The following is a 23,426-nucleotide window of genomic DNA, read 5'->3' as shown; positions in this document are numbered from 1 at the left end:
CACTCCAAGAAGACCGATTAGGTACAGAAAATCCTGGGCTTAAATTTGACTCTACAAGCAAGCAGAATAAACCTCTGAAATGATCTCCAAGCCATGTCCTTGTAGAAGACAAAACTTCTTGGGGGGTCAGGAACCCTTCTTGTCCCTAAACATGAGTAGTTGATTATATATTATGTAATCAACGTTACCATTATTTGATTCTTCTCTTACAAGCCCACCTGGTTCTTATTCGGATCACTGTGCTATAAATTTAAGTATGAAAGTAAATAATTACTTCTGAGGTATTAATTCTTCACAGAAAGGCATAAGTACATCAGATTCAAAATATATCTGAAAGCCTGTCGCAAATAATTTATTGCTAAATAAGCTCCCCAATGATCAGAGATAATTTTTAAGAAAAGCTTAAAAAGACGTCTGATATTAATCTAATATTTTGCTACTTTGGCAAATGTAAATGGTACAACATCAGGGTCATATCATGTGCTTGGAAGCATGTGACTCGTGCAAAGAGCAGAGAGTACAAATTTAGTTTACTAGTAAAACAGGGTTGGGGTGGGGTGGAAGTTAACTCTGTACATTAGTAGAATTAGTCTAATATTTTCCTTGAGGCTTATGACAAGTTTATTCTCAATAAAAAATATCATGGTATATATTGATATTTGATTATTTCTGAAAAAATTCTCGGTTTTGCGATGTATGGGATTATGAGAATGGGATGGGTGGAGGGAGTAGGCAGGTGGCATGGTGACTGGTGCAATTGGGATGATCATTTGATAATTTTGTTTTATAAAAGCAATCATTTAGAAGCTACAGCATAATGCATTATGATTGGTTGGTGCATCTGTATCCAATTTGCAGCAAATGCATTCTTGGTTAGATTTATTGTGCTATATTTGGCATATTCAGTCTTCTTGTTTGCAGATGTTGGAGTGTCCAGGCTGAAACACTGGGAATATGAGTTACAGTGACATATTTTGGTAATGACAGTGTAGCACTCATCAAGACCTGTACAACTTGTACAATTAATGTTAGACCTATTAACCCACTCTCCAGGGGTAGGTGTTGTCAACACCAATCCACAATGATGCCAAAAGCCTTAGGACGAAAGACTGGTTGAAATGCAATGAGCTGTACAGCTGTACATATGTATATGATTTTTTTAGGTGTGAGCGCTGACATTGGTCCTGCTGATGGGTGTTGTACAAACATCTTGACAGCATAAAGGTGAGCTAATGACTAAAATCAATTTACGTCGCAGTATAAATGATCATTTACTTGATATTACTTGCAAAAGAGGATGTTTGCTGAGGAAAACTAAAGTATCTGACAATTAGAAAAAGGCAATTAAGATGGTAAAGACAAAAGAAGTGCACAAATAAATATACAATGCTGTTTGAACAAATTTCAGGAGGAAAACAGATGGAGTATATTACTCTGATAAAACTCGTAAGGATCATTAAAACTGGTGAAAAGGCACAACATGGAAGATATTTGTAATGCATCTTGAAAAAGCACACTGACAAGTCAGGGTGGAAGTAGTAACTGCTGAATGATGAAAATTTGTGCCATATCTTCTGTTCATGGGGAGACTACTCCTGTCTCACTTGTATCTTGGCAAGCAGATTACATTTTAGCATTTCTATTACTAAAACAATCCAAAAGAGTGGTGCTGGGTTTTTGTTAGCTTGTTCAAGTTGGATTTGCAATGTAGTGGATGTTCTCCAAATGTATTATGAAAATTTGAATTTCACGGGTAGGTTTCTGAGGGTTAGGATGGACATAGAGTCAATGACAGCTACATATACGAATTTGTCATTTCATACCCAGAAAATGGATATAAGGTTAGAGAGTAGAGACCTCAATAGTTTCAGGTCATCACCCAGAGCCCCCTCTCTTACATGTATTGTCACTAATCATGTATGATGACTCAATTACATGTAAGACATATTACTCTGGAGTCCAAGGACATTACACATCTATCTGAATACATCTACATACATACAGATGACTATATCACAATATCCATGTACTCGTTTAAACTGTGCAGGAATAATTATAAAGTATTTGTGTTAGTATCATGCGTCAGTCTCTGTAGGTCAGTAATATGCAGATGAAACTGTAATCTCATATTTCTAAGGGCCTTACAGATGTTTCTTCATCTTCAGCAAGACAAGAGAGGTATACTGTTTCTTCATAGCACAAGTCGTAACACATTCTGCCTGCAGCTAACCCAGCCTTATACTCCTGACACTGTAAAACACAAAAAAAAACAATTACCAAAATGTCTAACATTTATTGATGTCATAAAAAAATCTTATCTCAGAACACAGTCTTGCCTGCTTCATTGGTGCATGACAAGATAGAAAAAATGTAATCAATGGAGTATGAAAAGTAGGTCAATGTGACCTACTTTTCAGCATAGTGAATGCAGCATTTTAAGATAAGCACGTCCATTAAGTTTCATCCAACAGTTTTCAAGACAGAGATGGGAATGCAAACAATTTCATGCCACGATATAGATACACCTATATTTGTTGCAGTGATATAACACCTAGCCAGCACACTTTGCTTTCTTGTTATGAAAGCGAAAACAACTTTGTCCTGTGATGTTTTTAGAGGTCCTCTGAGTAACTGTAGCTTTTGAGATGCTCCCTTGCCTTAGCCAGGTTAGTTTTAGTTTTGTGTTGTAGCTCAAGGCAAAATATAGGTGTCAAGCCATCAAACTGTTGGTGTTGATAACAACTGTGCCAACAAACTCTTGCAAATTTACATGCATGTTTTTTAATAGCTGATTGACCATTAACCATTTCCAGAGTAAGTTAGCAATTATCACTGTCCAACCTCCACAAGTTATCCTCTGATGATAAAAACTTACAAATTTGCGTTTTGAAACTTAAAAAAAGTATGTAAATAGCAATTTGTGTTTTAAAAAACAATTGGTCAAATGTATATTTTAACTGCCATGTTTACATTATTTCCTTTATAAAGTCAGTGTGATGTTGTTGTTGTTGTTGTGGGGTTTAACGCCATTTTTCAGCAAATGATAGGCTATGCATGGCGGCCAGTATTAATGGCGGAGGAAGAACCAGGAAAACCCCCGGGAAGAACCACCGACCCACAAGAAGCTACTGGCATGCTTTCTCACATACCCACATTGTCCGCATCCTAGACTTGAACCCATGCAGACAGAGGTGAGATGGCAGCGATCTGTAATGAGAGCGCTTTAGACCACTCGGCCACTCGGGGCCCCAGAAAGTCAGTTTGAAACCAAAATGAATCTGTCATGGGGGCATAATGGCAGACTGCTGTGTCTAGGAAGTACATCTTTATTAGATTCTCTGGGTTCTTTTGTAAACCATCAGGTAAATATATTCAGAAAAATATACAATGCATAGAAAAAGTCTAAATATTATGTTATTGAAGATTTAGCTTTAGAAATGTTTGGAATACTATGTTGTGGAATCTGAGAAGCACTGTACAGTCAAAGTTCCTTTCCAACTTAAATAATTTTATGAAAATATGAAGAAAAAACAGCAAAGCAAATACTATTTAACTAATGCCTTACATCACTACAAGTATGCAGATTAATAATAAAAGCTTACATTCGGAATCCTATCAACTGACATCTGTAACAAAGCTATAAGGTGAGTAGTTACATTAAGAACCATTCTTTTTAAAGCCAGACGCATTCATGTGTCCATTCAGTTGTAACGAAAAGGGTTTAGTTCATTCATATACCAACTTTAATGCTTCAATGTATTGTCTATGAATAATGACAGTAATGTTTTACAGGCAACAAAGAAATTAGAACGGACAGTATTATCTGAAGACAAGTTTGCATCTGCTCTCATGTACATGGTACAAAGGTTTAGAAATCTATTCAAGTGGCATTTTATTGGAAACTTTGAGAAAGTAAAAATATTTCTTGATTACAGGTAATTCATTAAGCATTTTTACTAACTTGCAATTTCAATACTGTAATCTATTTACTCAGTTAAAATTTATGACCATGTAAAGCTTGTATTGTCTTCCTTTGAAGTCATATGGCCAAAATACACTGCATATGAATAGGATAATTTTTATTCTTGCTTTGCTTCCACTGTTTAGCTCTCATGTCTCCCTGTTCTGTCTGTAAGAAGTCACTTCTCCCTAAAACAAAATTCAAGCCTAGCTTTATCCCTGTAGTTTATGTCAGTGTTACCTGTTTTTCTTTAAATGTAAGGCCATTCAGGAACAAGGCCCTCAAGTAGGCCTGATATTATTCACTTAGCTTACATGACTTAACAGTGACCATTTCACCAAGGAGGTTTCCATAAGAACATAACCCCATGTAAACAATGTCCAAACCATTATATTATGTTGATTTTACCCATTTTACTAGTCTGTAAAAAAAAATTCAAATATTAAATCATAATTTCATATACAGCTCTAGATCACAATCCATAATCTTAATTATATAAAACTATCAACCAAGCTTTACTGAAATCAGTTAAGAATAACAGTTTCTAGTAAAGTAAAAGCTCTGGCAGATTCAAGATTACAACATTATTATGTCATGACAAGTAAATTCATTGATATGCATCAATTTCACTCAACCAAGGACTTGATGACATAAGCCTATTTACCAAGTTCAATTAAAAAATGCTATAAAAAAGTAGTCTGTTAGGAACTCAAGACAACTCTAAGAAGCACAAAAGTGCTTTTGTTTGCTTTGTGTAATAGGATCATAACATGAAAATTAATGATTCAGTTTCATGATGTCATGATGGATCCCAATTTTTACAGATTTATGGTCTGAAATAAATCTTCATGAGATGAAACTGAGGGCAGATGGCAAAAGGGATGGAAGAATTTGTCATCTACCAGTTGTAGAGCTTATGAATCTGCATAGGTCATGCTCATAACTGGACTCATACATGTTTTCTTTTTTTTAAAATTTTTTAAAGCCAATATTTAAAGTTAAGCCATTAAGTTCTTCAAAAGTTACTGAGCAAAAACAAATCTAAAGGGCAAAGTTGTAGGTCTGAGTCTGTAACTTGAAAAAACCTTGATAGAACACTGTCAAAATGGAACCTCGACCCTATCCTTCTTAATTTAAAACCTCATACAAAGTTTGGATTCAATCCTTCAAAAGTGACCAAGTGGAAACAAACAGGCATAAGTTCAAAGTAAAAACAGAGACAGCATACAAAATTTTAGTTCAATCCATGAATTCCCTCAGCAGAAATGAAATCTATGATGGAACAGGATGGGCAGATGATATCCAAACTATATGCCCCTTCAGAAGATATGGCAGAGGAATAAAAATATTTACAAATGACAGTGCAGTTGACAATTTTGGTATATTTGACCTATGACCCTTTGAAGGGACCCCAGAGGAGAGGCCCAACAACTATACCCCTCTCACAGATGGTCATAACATGGGCAACAGATGTACAAAGTTTTGGTGAATTTCATCCTAGTAGTGTAGGAGGAATGGCCACGAAAAGAATATGTATATAATGTCATTGATTTAATGGCACATTAGCACAATCCGGACTGCACAATGCTCCATACGTTTAAGCATCCCCAAAAAGACAAAATGTAAACATCCTTAAAATACAAATTCAAATTTGTTATATAAAATGCACTCTTAAAAAATGCTAAAAGACCTCAGTTAGAACAATGTCATGAGGTGAATCCCTGGCCAAAAAGCTAGCCTCCACTACTCACCCTTACAATATGTTGGAGGGTGAATTGGACCTATTCTACATCCCAAAGCCTGCAAGATATGGCTACCTTCAGATGGAGAGATGGATACAGATGGAGGGTATGACAATATTCCACACTACGCATACTAAATCCTGGGGGTAATCAAGCAGGTTCTGAAATGCTGGACACATCATATGCCTGATACAAATAAAATGATTTTCTACCATGTGATGGATGTTATTTTTGGGTGTACACTGCATGAGTGCATGTTATACTGGGCAAAATAAAGTACATTACCAATGCTTTTGTTATGCTATACTTGGAACAAGGGTCTCGTATGAATAGCCATAGCAGGAAAGCACAGCAGCAGCAACCCAGGGTGAAGATGATGCAGGTAAATCTGACCATTTCATTCTCACACAGACTGTAGTACTGAAAGACAACAAAAGATTGCTGCAAATTAACAAACATATTAAACATACTGCAAAACCTATCTATACAGAACACTTGAAGATAACAGAACTGCAATGTCATGGCACCCAAATATAACAAGGTACAGTAAAACCTGTCTTGAAAGACCACTGCTATGTGAGACCACCTGTCTGGAGAGACCATATTCTCAATGCACAAATTTATTGATCATATAATATAGTATTGTGACCTGTTATGAGACCACCTGTCTTGAAAGACCGTAATTTTATGGCAGAAAGGGTGGTCTTTCAAGACAGGTTCTACTGTACCTATTTCTCTTTCAGATTTGCTAGTAGTCTTCAAGAATCTGAATTTGGCACATTACATTCTATGATTCAACTTTTTTTTGCAGCTTATATGTTTTCAAAACCGGATACTGAAAAATATTACCCCCAAATTTTGTATACCTTTTCATAAATCCAACCTCATGAAACAAGATTCCCTTATTTATGAACCACCAATAATCAGATCACTAATGAACAAAAAAAATCGATATTCTATTGTATCATTGATCAAACAATTGACTTCATCATTACAGTGGCTTTTTCACTTAATTTTTCTTGTAAGATCATATATCCTGAGAGTGTGGCACTTTAGATTTTGTGCTTGCCCTCTATTATATAAGGAAACATTTATACTTACTTATAAGTCAAGTCCAACTGCAAAATGCACTGACCCAGATCTGCCATCGCATAATGCTCCAGTAGATCTGGGTCTATGCAGTATGTTAGCAGTAATCAGTAGAACAAACTACACAAGTCATCAAGGCACAACTTTGGCAGTCATGTTGTTGTGGGTTACAAGATGTCCAAAATATTTCCAAGTTTGACAAATATGATAAATTAGTTCTCATTGGTATGCAGTAATTGATAGTCCTGTCATCAGGCAATTTAAGTAAGATATGCAATATGGAATAAAGTTGGGTCCATGAAATGGGGTTCTCGCACCTACTGTTACAACATGCATAATCATATGATGCATTTGTCCCTTTCTGAAAACTAATAGCAGCAGAAAAGACTAAACTACTCTTATTTAGACACTGAGAGATCCTACACATCGTTAAAAACTGAAATATCCGCTACTTGTATTCAGTTGACATGAACAACAGATTATAAAAGCTGGCTAGATTTGAGTAGCATTGCAATATCCATTATACACAAGGATCCTTTATATAAAGGTTACATGAATGCAAAGGACATGTAAGAAAGAGTGTTTTAAACTTGTCCTTTATAAGGTGTCCATTATATAGCAGTGTAGGCAGAAATTTCATTTATTAATATATTCCTATGTGAAAGTGATCAGCTTCCAACATTTTTATATTAGCACGTCAATTAATTAAATTTTTTACTGCTAAAATAGAATTGGTATGATCCAGGTAGTCAAGGTAATAAAAACAGAAAATATTATATCTCAATTGCCTAAGTCAACTCTTTGGTAAGAGTTTGAGAGAAAATATAACATTTTGATACTGTGAGCTCCCCTATGGTCAGTAGATCACATACAATAGCATTGTACAGACAGACACAGAATGCACTTTACATCTGCTTAGTTAGTCTTTAAAACATAAAATGGGACACGTGGAAAATTATTAGAAATGTGAGCAACTGACACCTATACATGGAGAGATACAGAAACAAAAGCTATGTAAATTTTAACAGCACTTTTTTTACAATAAATTTCTATTATCCAATTTCAGGGTGCTATCCTCCCAGAAAGCATTAAGAAACTATTTGTTCATACCCCATAACCATATATGCCAACCCCACGTGAGGTACAAGCATAATTTTTGCTCATATAAGTGGCAAAAAGTGTAATCTGAGTATAAAAAGTGTAATCTATATTACTAGTACTAATATTAGTACCCCTATGACTTCATAGGTAATAAATTACATGCCATAATTACAGTACACTGTGTGAACATTTATTTTTACTATTAACCTGGATCTGCGGGTCAAAATACTTGGCAAAAATGGGCAAAATCAACGTGGATTAGAACCGGAATATCAACATAAAACAAACAGAGGAATTATTTATATTCGACAACCACTTTAACTAGTCTACATGTCTAACATTTCCTGAAAGATTGTGAAGTCCACACATTCTGCAATCAGCATGATGAAGTGCTCAATCTGAATGCTACACTGCTCTCATATTCTTCTTTACAAATTCGTACTGCGTTGTAGATTTTTCCTTTTTCTGATCAGACATGTTTTGAAGTTTAAAAAGAACCATGTGCTCTAAAAATGTTCATCATCAAACCATAAAAGCCCATTTGCCATTTTCTTTAAAAGTAATGACTGGTCCGCTATCTAACTTGATTATCAATATAATGAATCTGTGAGGCAAAGTTTCAAATTAAAGAGTTTTCTTGGTAATGGATCATATACAGCTGCTACAAATAGAAAGTTAGAAAAGTACATGTAAATATTAGATGGACAAATAAGCTCTTATGCTATTCTTATGTGGCATTCTTTCTGTTTAGAATATTCTCAAATTTTTATGAGCTGAAATAAAGAGATGATAAACGACAAACAACACTTTTTAGTGCTTTATTTTTATTTTATTTTTTAAGTACTGGAAAAGCGTAATCCACATTAAGGTGAGCAAAAGACAATTCGGTGAAAAAATGCTAAGGATTATGCAAAACAAATGGTGGCTGACATGTATATGTGTGCATATGTGATGTAGATTTTTAACCTAGTTTTAAAATTTTTTAAGTCATGTCACTCTGATGTCTGCAGTGTGGCAGCTGAAAGTGATGTCTAGCAATGGGCATCAAACTGCAAACATTTAGCATAATGTCCCACCCAGTCACATTATACTGACACCAGGCCAACCAGTTCAAGCACTAACCTCTTAATACTGAGCGCCAAGCAAGGCAGCTGCAAGTACCATTTTTACAAATCTTTGGTATGACTCAGCCTGGGTTCAAACCCGCGACCTCTCTCATCTGAGGCAGACACTCTAATCACTAGGCCACTGGAGAGGTTGTTGGCATGTACGCATAACTCACATTTTTGGGACTGGGTCAGTACATACACATACTCGACTTCCGTTCTTAAAATTATTAAGTTTTATGACAGTTGATAATATGAAGCCCTAGAACATAAAGCATAAAAAGGACTTAATGGCTGAAACAATGTTATAAAATAAAGTAAATCAATAAGTTACGTAAAATAATCCTGATAAACTATGCTGATTGTTTTGAAAAAAAATTCTACATTGCAAGCTAACGTGAGTTTTAAGATACTGCCAGATTTGGAATTAGCTAAACAATGACATAAAACAATAGTCATTGATACTGGTACATGTAACAATAGCAACTAATATTAGTACATATAAAAGTTACTGATATTAATACATAGAACAACAGTTACTGATATTATTAACATATATAATAATTACTGATACAAGTACATGTATCAACAGTTTCAGATATTAGTACCTACATGTATAACAATAGCTTGTGATACAGTAAAGCCTGTCTTGAAAGAAACCTATTTGAGACCATGTTTCATTAGAGACCTGGCTCTCCATGCACAGATGTATTATGTAACATTATATAATGCAGTGGTCTGTCTTCACCACCTGTACTGACAGACAAAACATTCTTTTGGCAGAAAAGGTGGTTGTTCAAGACAGGTTCAACTGTTACAGTATTAGTACGGGTAAACACTTTTAAGTAGAATCTCATTTTTCTAAAATACACATAGCTGGTGCAAGGCACATCACTGACTGCCACTTTGTCAAAAATTTTACATTGAAATGTCATTTGTGTTATCAATTTACCCTGTAAGCAGCTATTCATCATACATGCCTTGACTTTTTTCTGTCTTCTACATCTGGAAAGTTGTAAAGTAATAAATGAATAATCTTGCCAATGAAGAATCTTGCACATGCATTTTTTCTCCACATCCTACCGTATTTCATGTAATTTTTCATACACGAAAAAATAATTATTAATTTCAATGTACGAGTGGCAGAGTGGTCTAAAGCGCTCTCCATTACGGATCGCTGCCATCTCACCTCTGTCTGCGTGGGTTCAAGTCTCGGATTCGGCCAATGTGGGTATGTGAGAAAGTTTACCAGTAGCTTCTCTTGGGTCGGTAGTTCTTTCCAGGGTATTCCTGGGTTCTTCCTCCACCATTAATACTGGCCGCCATGTATAGCCTATCATGTGCTGAAAAATGGCGTTAAACACTACAACAACAACAACAACAATGAAAAAGTATATGTAAAATAGTTATCATTTTGTGTTACTGACCATGTATGAAAAATAAAGGGATCATATGTAAACAAGTTCTAAGGAACACATGCTACTCAACAACCTAATGGTACAAACGTACAAAGTAAACATATATTTTTGGTCTCATTCTGCTCTCAACTCAAGAATCTAACTACAATAAAAATAAAAGTACTCAAAAAGATTTTTGTTATTATTAGTGAACAAGAGAGAGAGAGAGAGAGGATTATGTCTCAGTGTGCAAGCTTGTCTGCATTTAGAGCATATGTAGCTGTTATGTTGTGTAATGTTGGCAAAATGATTAAGATGGTTTGAACATGTATTAGTTATGGGCATTATTTATTGGTACGCAACAATATGAGTCCACATTGTCAAGAAATTAAGTGCAACTTGTATTTTTACAGCAACAATAATCACATCATCAAACTGCAATAAAATAAAGAATCTCAAATCATGTTTTAGTTAATGCGCGTGAGCGTGAGCACATGTGTGCATGCGCAAAAGAGAGATGAAACGAAAATGTTGTCAGCATACAACACCGTATTTATTCAGAGCAGTTTTTATTTGTAGCTTTTACAAAGAGAAAAAAGACTATTTTCAGTTACCTGACGACTGTAAAAATCCTCATGCATTACGGCCCTAATATATTCCATTATCAATAAACACTGCTAAATCAACAATTCATTCTTATTTAATTATGATGTACATTGTCACAACAACTACATGGCTATGTAGTGCTATTTACACAGTAATCAAACTTGCTTAGCCCTTTGGTTATTCCAGTTCAAACCAGATTGAGGGCAAGAATCGACAGAAAAGGTCAAATCAGTGAGGCTGCCAGTAGGGAAATGAGGCTCTCTTTAGGGAAATGAAAATCTGTCAATGTGCTATTGAAACCATTGTCCATACAGCAGATTTATGACAAGCGATCATACGCATTAAATTACTCAAACTCACCAATAAAGATAATAGAGGGTTATATTGTTGAATAGATTTACAGTAAAATGTCAATTATATCCAAGTCAAAACAGAACAAGCACTTAAAAGATAGTATATGTATATATATGAATTGATTTAATGGAGTCTGTGACTTTCAAATTTACAATAGAAAATGACAAGGTTTTTATATTTTATGTTTGTATGACTATAATGAAACAATAAGACTAGTTAACCAATGGTCTGTGGTCTTCACTTTAGCATATACTGAAATATAATTTTTGTTGGATAAGAAAACATTAAAAGGTCTCCGAACTCATTTTAAAATGTACATAGTGTTTTGTTACGGTGAGAGACTTAATAAGGAGAACTTTTGTTGTTGTGGGGTTTAACGCCATTTTTCAGCACGATAGGCTATACATGGCGGCCAGTATTAATGGTGGAGGAAGAACCCGGAAAACCCCGGAAAGAACCACCGACCCACGTGAAGCTACTGGCAAGCTTTCTCACATGCCCACATTGGCTGAATCTTAGACTCGAACCGCCGCATACAATATGGAGAACTAATTAACGATAATATTTAAAGGTATGGTCTGTGAAGTCCTTTGTCCATTTGTTAATAAACACCAGTAGATATTGTGAGGACAATAAAAGAGCTTATGCATAAATCATTGCATTTTCTCACCAAGAATTAATTATCAATTTTTGTAAAAAGAAAATGGCAATATGGTATTTTTGATCTTTTTTGCAAACGTAAATCTTCTTAGTAGAAATTTTATGTCCGATAATTTAATGGATTTTTCGAAAAATACAAATTGATATGTATGAAAAATTATGATACATTTAAATAATTATTAGTTTGATAACTGGATTGTGTACGAAAAATTAAAGGGTACAAAAAAATATTTGAAATACAGTATATGTAGTATGAAGGTATTGGCTTGATCAAAATCATATTAATAACTAAGCTGTGATTTTGAATTACTGGTATGGATTGAGATTTTATACCATTCAATCAGAGATTTATTATCTCTTTTAATGGAGTTTTCAAACAGTGAAAGTGTGAATAGGAGGCATTTCTAATCATGGAAAAGTGGTCCTCCTCTTGGGAAGTATCACATGTATGGTTGTACAGACAAGCTTTACAAAGAGTTTGATTTAAGTAAGATACAAATGTAAATAATAGTGTTTAAAAGACAACTGGATATGAATATCCCACTCACACCCATAATTCAAAACCTTTCTTTCCATAAATTCATCCCCATAAAACATCATTAAGAATTATCATCAGTACCTCTCTGTGCTAACTGGTTAGCACAAAAACACATGACCAGGAGGATGAGGATTTGAATCCTTCGATTAGATCAGCTTGGGTAGGCTACCTTAGCGAGTCCCTGGGTATGGCACTCCACTCCACTTGCCTCAACATTAAATAACCTTCCTGTGTTGCTGTGCCATAAATCGCCAAACCAAACCTCTCTTGATTAGTGTAGGTTGAGTGCAGGTTATGTATTGTACATGGATGGATGGATGGACAGATGGATTGATAGTCGATGTATGATGACCCAAGGCTGACCAAAATATATTTCAAAGTGCAGATATAATGAAAAATTCTAGAAATTACCAGTCTTGTGATTCCTTTTCTGCAACAATGATCTGCACTCTTCATCAATTTAGTCCTGCTTTGTTTGTCACATGGCCATCTTACTGTGAACTTCACCATGCTTCTGACATCACCTATTGCTGTCAATGTTAAAAGATGACAATAACACAATGAACAAACATTGTTTAAAAATCATGACACAATGAACAAACATTGTTTAAAAATCAATCTCAATCTTTCATCTAAATATCTATAATAAACATGCAAAGCTAAGGACCATGACGGAAAGTATATATTAATAAAGGCACAAGATGTAGGTGTATGAAATACTGGTAAACTTGAATTTTTATCATTATCAAACTATAAAAAAGGGCTCTTAAACATAAATGAATTTTTATAATATCATTGGTTGTCTTTATGTGAGGCATACTAACATCTTATGGCCCCCTCAAGGTTGTATATATTTATGTCAATCTACTAACCCTGAGGTCTTGCTAGGATTTTAAAACTAGGAGTCCAGGACTCCCATTTTGGTAAAAATAGGAGTCCCACCATCAAAAGTTGCAGTCCCTTCTTTCCTATAGAATCAACACAGACGTGAGTGCATCTATTTTTAGATTTAGAGGTTTTCGTAATGTAATCATTCACTATAATATAGCTTCATTACAACAGTCCATATTTATGTCAATCTACTAACCTAATTTAAACAGAAACATTTGACACAGAGTTATGAAACTTCATTTGGTAATTCATCCTACCGAGTCCACTAACCCATTCATCCAAACCACATGTAGTCACAGTGAACTACTTTTGATGTACCAGTGATAATGTTAAATTGTTTGCACAACACTTTATTTCTTCAGTCAAAATCTGTCTTATAATCAGTCAAGGGACTTGATGGGTGCATTAATATAGAGGTGTGCAACCTACCAATGACAAAACTATATTTAAGTTGCTACATTTAAGTCACATTGACCATGTTTTGGTGTCAGGTCTTTAGATCATATATCACAACAGCCAAGCTGATGGAGAAAAGCATAAAAAATATCAATATTCTTTACAATATTCAATGATTTCCACTGCAAGGGGGGGGGACTTTGTAAAAAATGCACACATGATCTTAAGGTCTATGAAGAATATGCTAAATGTATCAAAGAATATCTGACAGAAAGCCATGTTTCCTCCAAATGATTTTACCAATTTCATGTTTTGTTTGTGTTATGTATATTTTATTTACATTGTTTGTTAGCTAGTTTTTAAAAAACAATTATTTCATTATACATGTATTATGCAGGTAACATAACACTGTATCTAGAAGCTGACCTTGTCCAAAGTCAGTGACAATTTCATAAACAGCTTTTTTTTAATTCTGAATGACAATCATTATCTTAAGCTTAATCAATGACATCGTATTTTATTCATAGCTAGACTACGTGATGATTATCACCTGCTTTATTGCGATTTTGGTGATGGACCTTCTACTAAGGCCCTTCTCGAACAATGTACATTTGACCCTTATCCGGAGTCTCTTTTTACATCTTAATTTAAAATATAAATCTATCGTGTTTGTTTGAAAATAAGTCATTTGTACTTTAAGACCTTGGCAGAATCAATTGTACTATTGTTGTTTCCAGTAATTCATTTGGGCTGGAATTTTATTTATTCAAATTATTTATTCAATGGAAATAAAAAGTGGTCTTCAAAAATAATATTCTTGGATTATATCACTGTGATCCAATAAAAAAACTATTGGCACATCACCAATACATGGCCACCACATACACATTAACACTTCCAGTTTTGGATTTAATTTCGATTTCCAATAAAGTTTCTTATCAATTTTGTTCATTAAGACTTGTGTCTGTAATTCTAGGATAATCTGGGATTTAATTCACAATACTGTAAGTTCCTTTTTTCAACATTTTCACTTTGTATTCTAGGGAAATAAATTATTTGCTGAATTTGACAAAGCTTGTTGCTTCTCATTCTTTCCTATTACTTGTTTTAATACCATAGAATCATAACAGTTTGTACCTTTTTAAATGGACATACAAGTGGCACATATTCAGAATGATTCTGCCACTCCTGGTCTCAATTAAGACACTTGCTCCACTGAGTTCAAATATTATGAATGCTCATACCCTTCCCCCAAAGTAGGTATGTAATAAAAGCAAATATGCATACAGGCAAGTCAAAACCATACAACAAATTTTGTTTCACTATCAGAAAATGTTGTATAAGATGAACTTTCCATTCATCATTGTGAAAGATCCAAAATAGAAAGCAAAGGCCTGCATATCCAGCCCATGACTGAAGCATTGGTACTGAATGTGGGACCTTGACCCTTGAAGTAAGGTTGATTCATCCCCAATTTTTTTCAATTTTTCACAACTGTTTTACACTAACTTCTTTTAAAATGGCCCACTGCTGCTATTGAGCAGCTGCCTGATGTGACATGGTTTAATCTACATCATGATCAAGTGTACTTCCATCATGTTGTATATATGTCAACTGAGAAATTGGCCTATTATGTTTTAAATCTAGAGTAGAAATTAGTTTAGGATAAATGAGAAATTTAGTCTTGTAACCAAAATAACTGTAATGATAAACTGCTTAGACAACAGCTGACTAGATGCCAAGAGAAAATTTATGTAGTAATGTATATTCAACTGCCATTGTCATGGATCTGAAGACTGCTGATGACTAACATTTAAGGCAAAAACAAAATCAACTTATACTTTTTTTTTAAAAATAACAAAATACTTGTATACAGTAGCAAATGTCACAATTCTTCCACTTCAAGACTAATTTATCATCAACTTTTTTGATCGAGAAGAACAATTGTATTATGGTCTACTATATGACCATGTAATGTCATATGTAAAGAGTACTGTGTTGCTTCATAAATGGCATGTAAATGTTTTAATTTTTGTAAAGGTGACAGCCTTACTCCACTGTCTGCACTCACCATCATCTTTACCTTCCACTTACATTATTGTCAACTTCTATCAAGTGCTGAATTATTCTGTCTTCAAACTAATAATTCATTGATTAAATGCCAATGTATTTCTGAGCTTTTCACCCCATAAATTGTGTGTGTTTTGCCAATAATTTAACCCAAAACATATTTTACACTAGAACACATCAGTGAATTTGTACTGGAACTTGTTGTAGCCTTACCGCAAAACCTATATCACTGGGAACTAAGGAATTTAATGCCTTGGTTCAAAAGAAGATGGATTATTATACTTACTGCCTGCATACAAAGGTCATTACAAATAAATTTATTAAACAGTAATCATATTCTGAAGGATGCTGGGCTTATACAATTATTAGGCCAATACAACATAAAATATATTAGTATGTTTACACTAACTGACCGCCATGACAGTTGACATAAGATTCTTCCTGTACCTCATTTTCTAAATAAGGCTTGGTTTATCATATCTGGATATATAATACCTTATTCAATGCATGCCATTTACTATGATCTGTTTTCATTTCCAAATAATGATGCAATGTCCTTATACGGCACATGAAAAAGAGAGGCTCAAATTGAAATTAGGTGACAGATGATCAAAAAGAAAATATTGTATGAACAAGGTAAACACTATCTTACTGCAATTCTGGGGGTTACTAGAAACACCGAAATACACTGAAAAACCGAAATACACCGAAATACGCACCGAAATACACATGTATTTACCTGTTCTCTTTGTATATATCGGTTTCCACACAAAAATTATTAATTGCTTTTGTTTGAATAATAATATAAAGCAAAATAAAATACGATTTATGTGATTTTGATACGAATTATTTAATTTTTTCCTACTTATAACACTATTCATGTAATGATGTCACTCGCTCGTACTCGATTCGACAGACTTAAATTCGTTTTGGAACGATCAATCGTCATCATACCACCTCCGTTCTGGAACGATCAACCTGTCCAATAACGTACGACCAATTCACGCGTGCCATAACAAGGAAAAAGTAAATAATTCGTATCAAAATCACATAAATTATATTTCATTTTGCTTTACATTATAATTTAAACAAAAACAAATAATAATTTGTGTGTTGAAACCGATATATACAGAGAGAATATGTAAATGCATGTGTATTTCGGTGTATTTCGGTTTTTCAGTGCATTTCGGTGTTTCTAGTAACTGCAATTCTGGTACTTAAAAAAGGTTACATTTCTTTCTGTATGTGTATGGAATACCTTCAAACTTTTTAACAGAATGCTGAAAATGCGCCAGGTGTGAATCACACCTGGCTGTTCTAATGATACATATAGGCTCATGTTAGGAACCCGTCCACCACGCAGGGTACTAATATTAATACCAAATGGTCCCGAGCCTAAAATTCAGCATGTTCGGGGGGGGGGGGGGTCGCAATTGTTTTATGTTGCGTCGGTACAAAAGAAAGAAGCTCATTTATAGCCAATTGGTTCTATATAACAATGTACCCAGTCTAATAACGTTCGATTAAAAAGTATTTTTTGTATTGTAAGAAGTGTTACAGACGGATTATTGGGAAACAAAGCATAACCGTCATTCCAGCAGATTAATAAGCATTTTAGCACAACCCATAGCAAACTGAGACAAAAGCGTAAAACTTATTCACACTGTTTGGAGCCTTAGAACCCAAAAGCAAGCGTGAAAGTTCGCTGCATCTTTATCAAACTGTTCTAAATATATTGCTCTTCTACATTCGCCGGAAAACGTCACAACACTCTGTAACCCCAACCTTCAAACCATTTTTGTAATGTATTTGCTTGAGAACATGTAACCAGTCGAACAGTTTTTAGGTTCACCTAGATCTGTGTAGCTAAGACGATCACATTTTCATAACCAGGTCCGAATCATTTCGCTAACCATCACCCAGAGTAAACTGGAACGCGAGACACAATTAACTCAGTTATGATAGGGTTTATTTTATTTTATTCTGTTTATTATATTTTAGGTTAATAAAGAAGCCACAATGTTTGACTCTAAGTCATTTCACCGGCACTTTCAACCTCCGCAAGTGCTTTTATGGAAAACAAATACCCTTCTATTGCTCACAATCAAATTTAAGATAGAATCGCCTTAGTTTCATCGCAAGGTCAATCCGGTAGAAACTCAAACAAAATCATGAAAGGGGAATCAAAAATTATATTAAACAAATAAACATTTGTGATGAAAATGTAGGTTGATACATCTAATATTTCATGCATATTACAATAAATACGTGCATTTAACATAAACCAGTACAGTATACAAAAGGTTGGGGAAAATTATTTTTCCACTTTTAAAATTTGACTAATTGAAGCACAAATCTTAAACGATAGCGACCGAGAAATGTTCAATAATGGTCGGAGCCTATCTCGATTAGACCGAAACGCAAGGACTAACTAATTAGTGAATAAATTAAAGAATCTGATTGCATGGTTTAATCCCTTTCAGTTTAACATAGTGGAAGAAATCTATTTCATGTTTACATACTTACCAGTTCCCTTTGTAATAATTTCATGTTTTGAACGTCGAAAATTGTCTACTGAAAGAAATAAAGAAAATGGAAATTATTGAGCAGGACTTCTCCAAAACACTGATTTCCGTTTCAAGATCTTCATCGGAGTTATTTCAATATGTTGGTAAGTATTACCCGCAAAAGCCAACGGGGTTAAAAAATGAAGGGAGGGTGTCCATTATTTTATTTGCTGTAGTTGGTGAGGGTCATCCAAATTTGATATCCTTCCCATTGGTTTGCAGATTTTACATTCTACATGGCGACGTGTTCCCCGATTTTGACCTTCTCGCTTAGACGGGTGGATGGATGTCTTCCAGACGTCATCTGCCAGCGGTATGTAATATCTTGTAGTCCATTTTATTATTCGCTACAGTCTTGGGCATGATTTTCTTAGAAACAAAATTCATGGTGTGTGTGTGTGTGTGTGTGTGTGTGTGTATATATATATATATATATATATATATATATATATATATATATATATATATATATATATTCACTCCCTTAATGCATAACTCAAACGGTCTCGACTAAGCAGTATCAAACAACACACGGACTAACTAATTAATGAATCAATTAAAGAATTATTATATTGGATGGACAGGACACCGTCCATACCAGTTTTACATTGTGGAAAAATGATATATCTTTTTTGTGTGTGCATATTTACCAGTTCAATTTGTAATAATTACCTGCTTTGTTATGTTAAAACATGTCTGTTATAAATATGAAGATGTTGAGCAGGATGTGAAGATCAATCTTTCATAGGTCCTCCCGTACCAATGACACATTAGGGCATCTAGTGTAGGTAACTGATAGGAATCACAATTTTCTACGCTGTGGTCGTTCGGAAAGTAGACAGTTACCCCATGGGGTCCTGGACGATGACGGTTGTCTGTGTTATCAGACAGGTTTGAATGTCTTTAGTTTTCGATGTTCATCTCTGCACACACTTTGGGATTCCAAGAAGCTGTGTATGGACTGTGAGTCAGAAGGTTAGGATTAGTGTTAGAGTTTAGAGGGTTAGGGTTAGGGGCTTGGGTTTAGGGTTAGAGTTAGAAATAGATTAAAGTTAGGAGCTATGGTTAGGGTTATGAGGGTTAGGGTTTAGGGTTAGGTTAGGGTATTCATTCTTCTCACAGGCAGTAATTAGTCATCGGTTCACACATTACTTTATTCTTGAAAAGATATGTTAGGTAAGTGGACGAACGGAAAGACTTGACAGACTGTTGCATGTGAACTTACATGTATTTTGTCTCGAGGTAAGTTGACTGAGGCAAGGAATTGTCAGGTAAATCTTTATGCCACATTTTCACAATCTTCATTTCTGAGAGGAGAGTCCATGCATCGTGCATATATTTTTATAACTTGTCTTCTGGACACACCATCAACCATTTGTCATGTTGTTTCTACTAGGATGATCGATTTGACACCCATAAATACGTTCTCGGGTTAGGCCTGATATTCTTTTAGCCTATATAATCGTTGTACGAAACGCCGTGACTGCTGTTGGTACATAACTGTCCTATGACTTCAAACAGTGTCAAGTAATATATCAAATAATTTGGGCAACGTTCGGTTCAATAGTCTGGTACACAATGTCTGGCAATGTCGGGCGACTTCTATCTTGGGCACATTGAAGTGCGTTGAAGTGTTGGAACTCGAAAGGATTGCTATCCAGGGCCGCATAGCAGACAATGTTGCTGAGCATTTTTATACATATATATACATCATTTACACTGGAAAATCGTTTTCGAAAACTTAGTTTTACGTTGACATTTCTTTTATTCTCTTCAAGATCTCCTTTTTTACTAATATTAACATAGGATTTACTAACAAGAAAATAGTGTTGATGTACAAATTCTCAATGAACGCGATACGTGTACTCTCCTTCATCGCGAACAGCTATGGCAGAATTCACTTTGAAGGGAATGACTCTCAGCAAGGAGTGGCAGCGTTCGGGTTGTACTCGACGACATCAGAATACAAAAGCAGCAAACTCAGTCTTTTGTTCAATCCAGTGATTATCGAAAATGCTTGAAGAATCGATCGTTGTTGTGATTGCCTTTCATGGGATCTAGAGAGGTCTATTCATCCAGAAAGGAAAATAAAGGCGAGTAAAACCAATTGGCTATCGTTTTGCCGTCCAAAATATATATTTTATGACGATGATCATTATTATAATACTCGTGCAGTGCATTTAGGCGAATTTTCTCCATGGCTTTGCCATACTGAGCGTTGAAAAAAGCTGAAATCTTTTCGCCGAGATTTCGAGCATTGAAATAATATGCAGTAGAAGTTCTATTGCTATAGGATTTCATATGAGGATTAGTTAGTTATGTTTGTTTTGGATTTGTGTCATAATTTGTCCAACGGTTGTTGAACTTGTTCGTTGAGAATATTGAAGATGAAAGGGTTGTGACATTGATGGTTCGTGTAGTATGAAAGATATCTAAAGTTACTTCTCTGTTAGCTTCGTGATCCAATTATATGGCTTGGCGTAATTTGTTCGTGAAAGAACATGAGGTGTTCCTGAGAAACACATTCAAAGAACTTACCGTGTGTAATGTTTAATAAAGTTAGTTATTCATAGTTCGATGGTTCTGGTCTCCGAATTGTCACTCGTTGTCAAAGGAGAAGTAATTTCCAAATGTTCCAGACGGAGACTCTGTTATGATTGGTTGAGTTGTTGTTGCTGTTACTGTTGTTGTCGGTAAATCTACGTTGTTGATACTTTCATTATATTGCAATGACGGACTGGGAAGAAGACAACCAACAGACTTGCTGAGTGTAATAGTACAAATTTGTTTGTCTCCTTTTTGAATACTTTCACTTCCAATGGCTGCTCTGATGAAACATTATTTGAGAAACATTTGGCAGAAGAAGACGATTTAATCTTTAAGGACACGTTCTTCACACCACACCCACTTTGGTTGTATAGTAGTTCTTGGACAGAGGAACTCCGAGAAGATGTAGGTGTGTTTGACGTCATGTTGGTCTTTATATAGACCATGAATGGCGAAGCAGCAATTCAAGAATCGAAACTGCGTGGATATCCTTTCCTACGAACTATGAATTATTTAAGTTGATGTTTTTCTACTTTACGTGTTCTTCAATCGTGAATGTTTTCAATATTGTACAGGTATTCATTGTTAATCACTAATTAGAAAAAAAATCATTTTAACACTTCTTCGCTCATATCTCACTATTTTCGACGGGAGTCTTTTTTATATACATTTCTTGCCTTTTTCTGGTTTTGACGTTCCAAGCAATCGCTCAATCACTTCTTTTTCAGGGATGACTTCTTCTAGAGCAAATCTGATGCTATGCAAGCTTTCACTAGATGTGATAACACTTCGTTGTATTTTAGTGTCTGTTGATGTGTAAAATAATAACACATACGTCCTCTCTTTGAAATCATTTCATGACACTAGCTTTCATTTCTTGATTTTCAGTGGTGAAAAAAGTAACGTGTCTTTTTTCAATTCTTTTATGTATAAAAAATTCGTTCAGAAACTAGATGTCTTTTTCTGATTGTCATCACAGAGGATGTCGACACCTATTTTTAGGACAAGTTTTAAAGCTAGCACAGACCTTGCATTTGTACGAGGCTCTAAATGAGAGACTCTGTAAGATCGACTTGCCATTGCTGATTGATGCATACCACCTTTGCTTGACTTCTGGAAATGTTTCGTCGAATGGGTTTGGTGTAATCTGTACGTTCTTGTAACCATTGTTGGCCCTACTGCAGACGTAAAAATTTGACCTTTTTATAGCTAACAGTATAAGAAGGATTGTAATAAAAGCCAACTAAAAGTGTGTCATTTTGATTTGCTATTATGTTCTTGCTCCTGAATCAGCACATAAGGATGACCACCCCATTTTATTACATGTGAGGCGGTTGCACCCGTACCATGGTGGCTCACAGTCTCAATTTACAGCATGGAAAGTGACTCCACTATTTTGCGTGCGAGCAGTGAAGTATATTGTCCTATGGTGAAAATGAAAGAATCCGAGAGAAAATATCGTATCTGGCAAATAAAACAACGTAATCAATTATTGCCAGGAATGTATTCATGAACTTAACCTTGTTAAATGGAACTCATTACGAGACCATAGACATCGTGTAATAAACCTTGTTTACGAAACCGAGAAATATGTCGCTGGTCATGATCACATAAAAATGTGGATATCACTGCAATAAATAAGCATGAGCGGATAGAATATAAAGATGTACTTGATAAAATCTGCGACGTAAAAAATATACAGCTCCACTGAAGAAGAAAAAAACAACAACAAAAAACAGCCAGTAATTATGCTATCCACTCCTCCCCCAACCGAAGAGGCATATTATCGATCACAACTTTATTCCAAATTGGTCAGCAAATAACATACTAGACTGGCGCATGCTGAGTGGCACACACCTCAGTTCAACAAAGACATTTCCGTGTGCCTTTTTGAGTCAAAAAGAGGGAATATAATTTGTTGAACTGAGGTGCCGCAACAATAGCCAAATTTAATACCAACAACATAAAAATGAATCTATATAAGTGTTGGTTAGCACGCTGATAGATTTGCTTGATTTGTTTGCTGTGTAAAACCGGCTTGGTGTATAATTTTAAAAGTTCTACTGAGTGCGGCCACCACCATCACCAATTAACATAGAAGAAAGGAACAGGAAAACAAGAACAAAGAAATAATACTAAGAAGAGGAAACGATTAGCAACCCGCCAAGCCGTGAACAAAAGAAGTGCACAGAACAAAGGAACTCTCAAACAAAGGAACGATAGGAACACGTAACAGAAAACAAAGAAACATAGGAGAGACTTGGAGCGGAGGAGCAGACTGGGCGTTAGGACAAAAACAAAAGATAAGTCATCATTCAATGCTAGACGCAATTTAAGTAGAAAAATGCAAACTAGGTCCAAACAAATGGCTCTATTCAATCCAAGCACGCAAACACACAAG

At 35.0% G+C, this 23,426-nt stretch overlaps 1 protein-coding gene across 1 annotated transcript in view; it reads right to left on the bottom strand.

Moving 5' to 3' along the window:
* Positions 1-17,244, bottom strand: part of LOC149778539 (divergent protein kinase domain 1A-like) — a 34,780-nt gene extending 17,536 nt beyond the window's left edge. The window contains exons 1-4 of the mRNA XM_089939438.1: positions 17,170-17,244; positions 12,966-13,084; positions 5,989-6,123; positions 2,146-2,250 (exon numbers count right to left, since the gene is read on the bottom strand). Of these exons, the coding sequence (XP_089795564.1) occupies positions 2,146-2,250; positions 5,989-6,123; positions 12,966-13,064 (339 nt within the window). The 5' untranslated portion in view covers positions 13,065-13,084; positions 17,170-17,244. The remainder of the gene's footprint in view (positions 1-2,145; positions 2,251-5,988; positions 6,124-12,965; positions 13,085-17,169) is intronic.
* Between the last annotated feature and the right edge of the window lie 6,182 nt (positions 17,245-23,426).

This window comes from Sinohyriopsis cumingii, chromosome 17 (assembly GCF_028554795.1).
Source record: "Sinohyriopsis cumingii isolate HCF-2022 chromosome 17, ASM2855479v2, whole genome shotgun sequence".
NCBI classification, from domain to species: domain Eukaryota; kingdom Metazoa; phylum Mollusca; class Bivalvia; order Unionida; family Unionidae; genus Sinohyriopsis; species Sinohyriopsis cumingii.
This window is presented reverse-complemented; position numbering and strand designations above follow the sequence as displayed.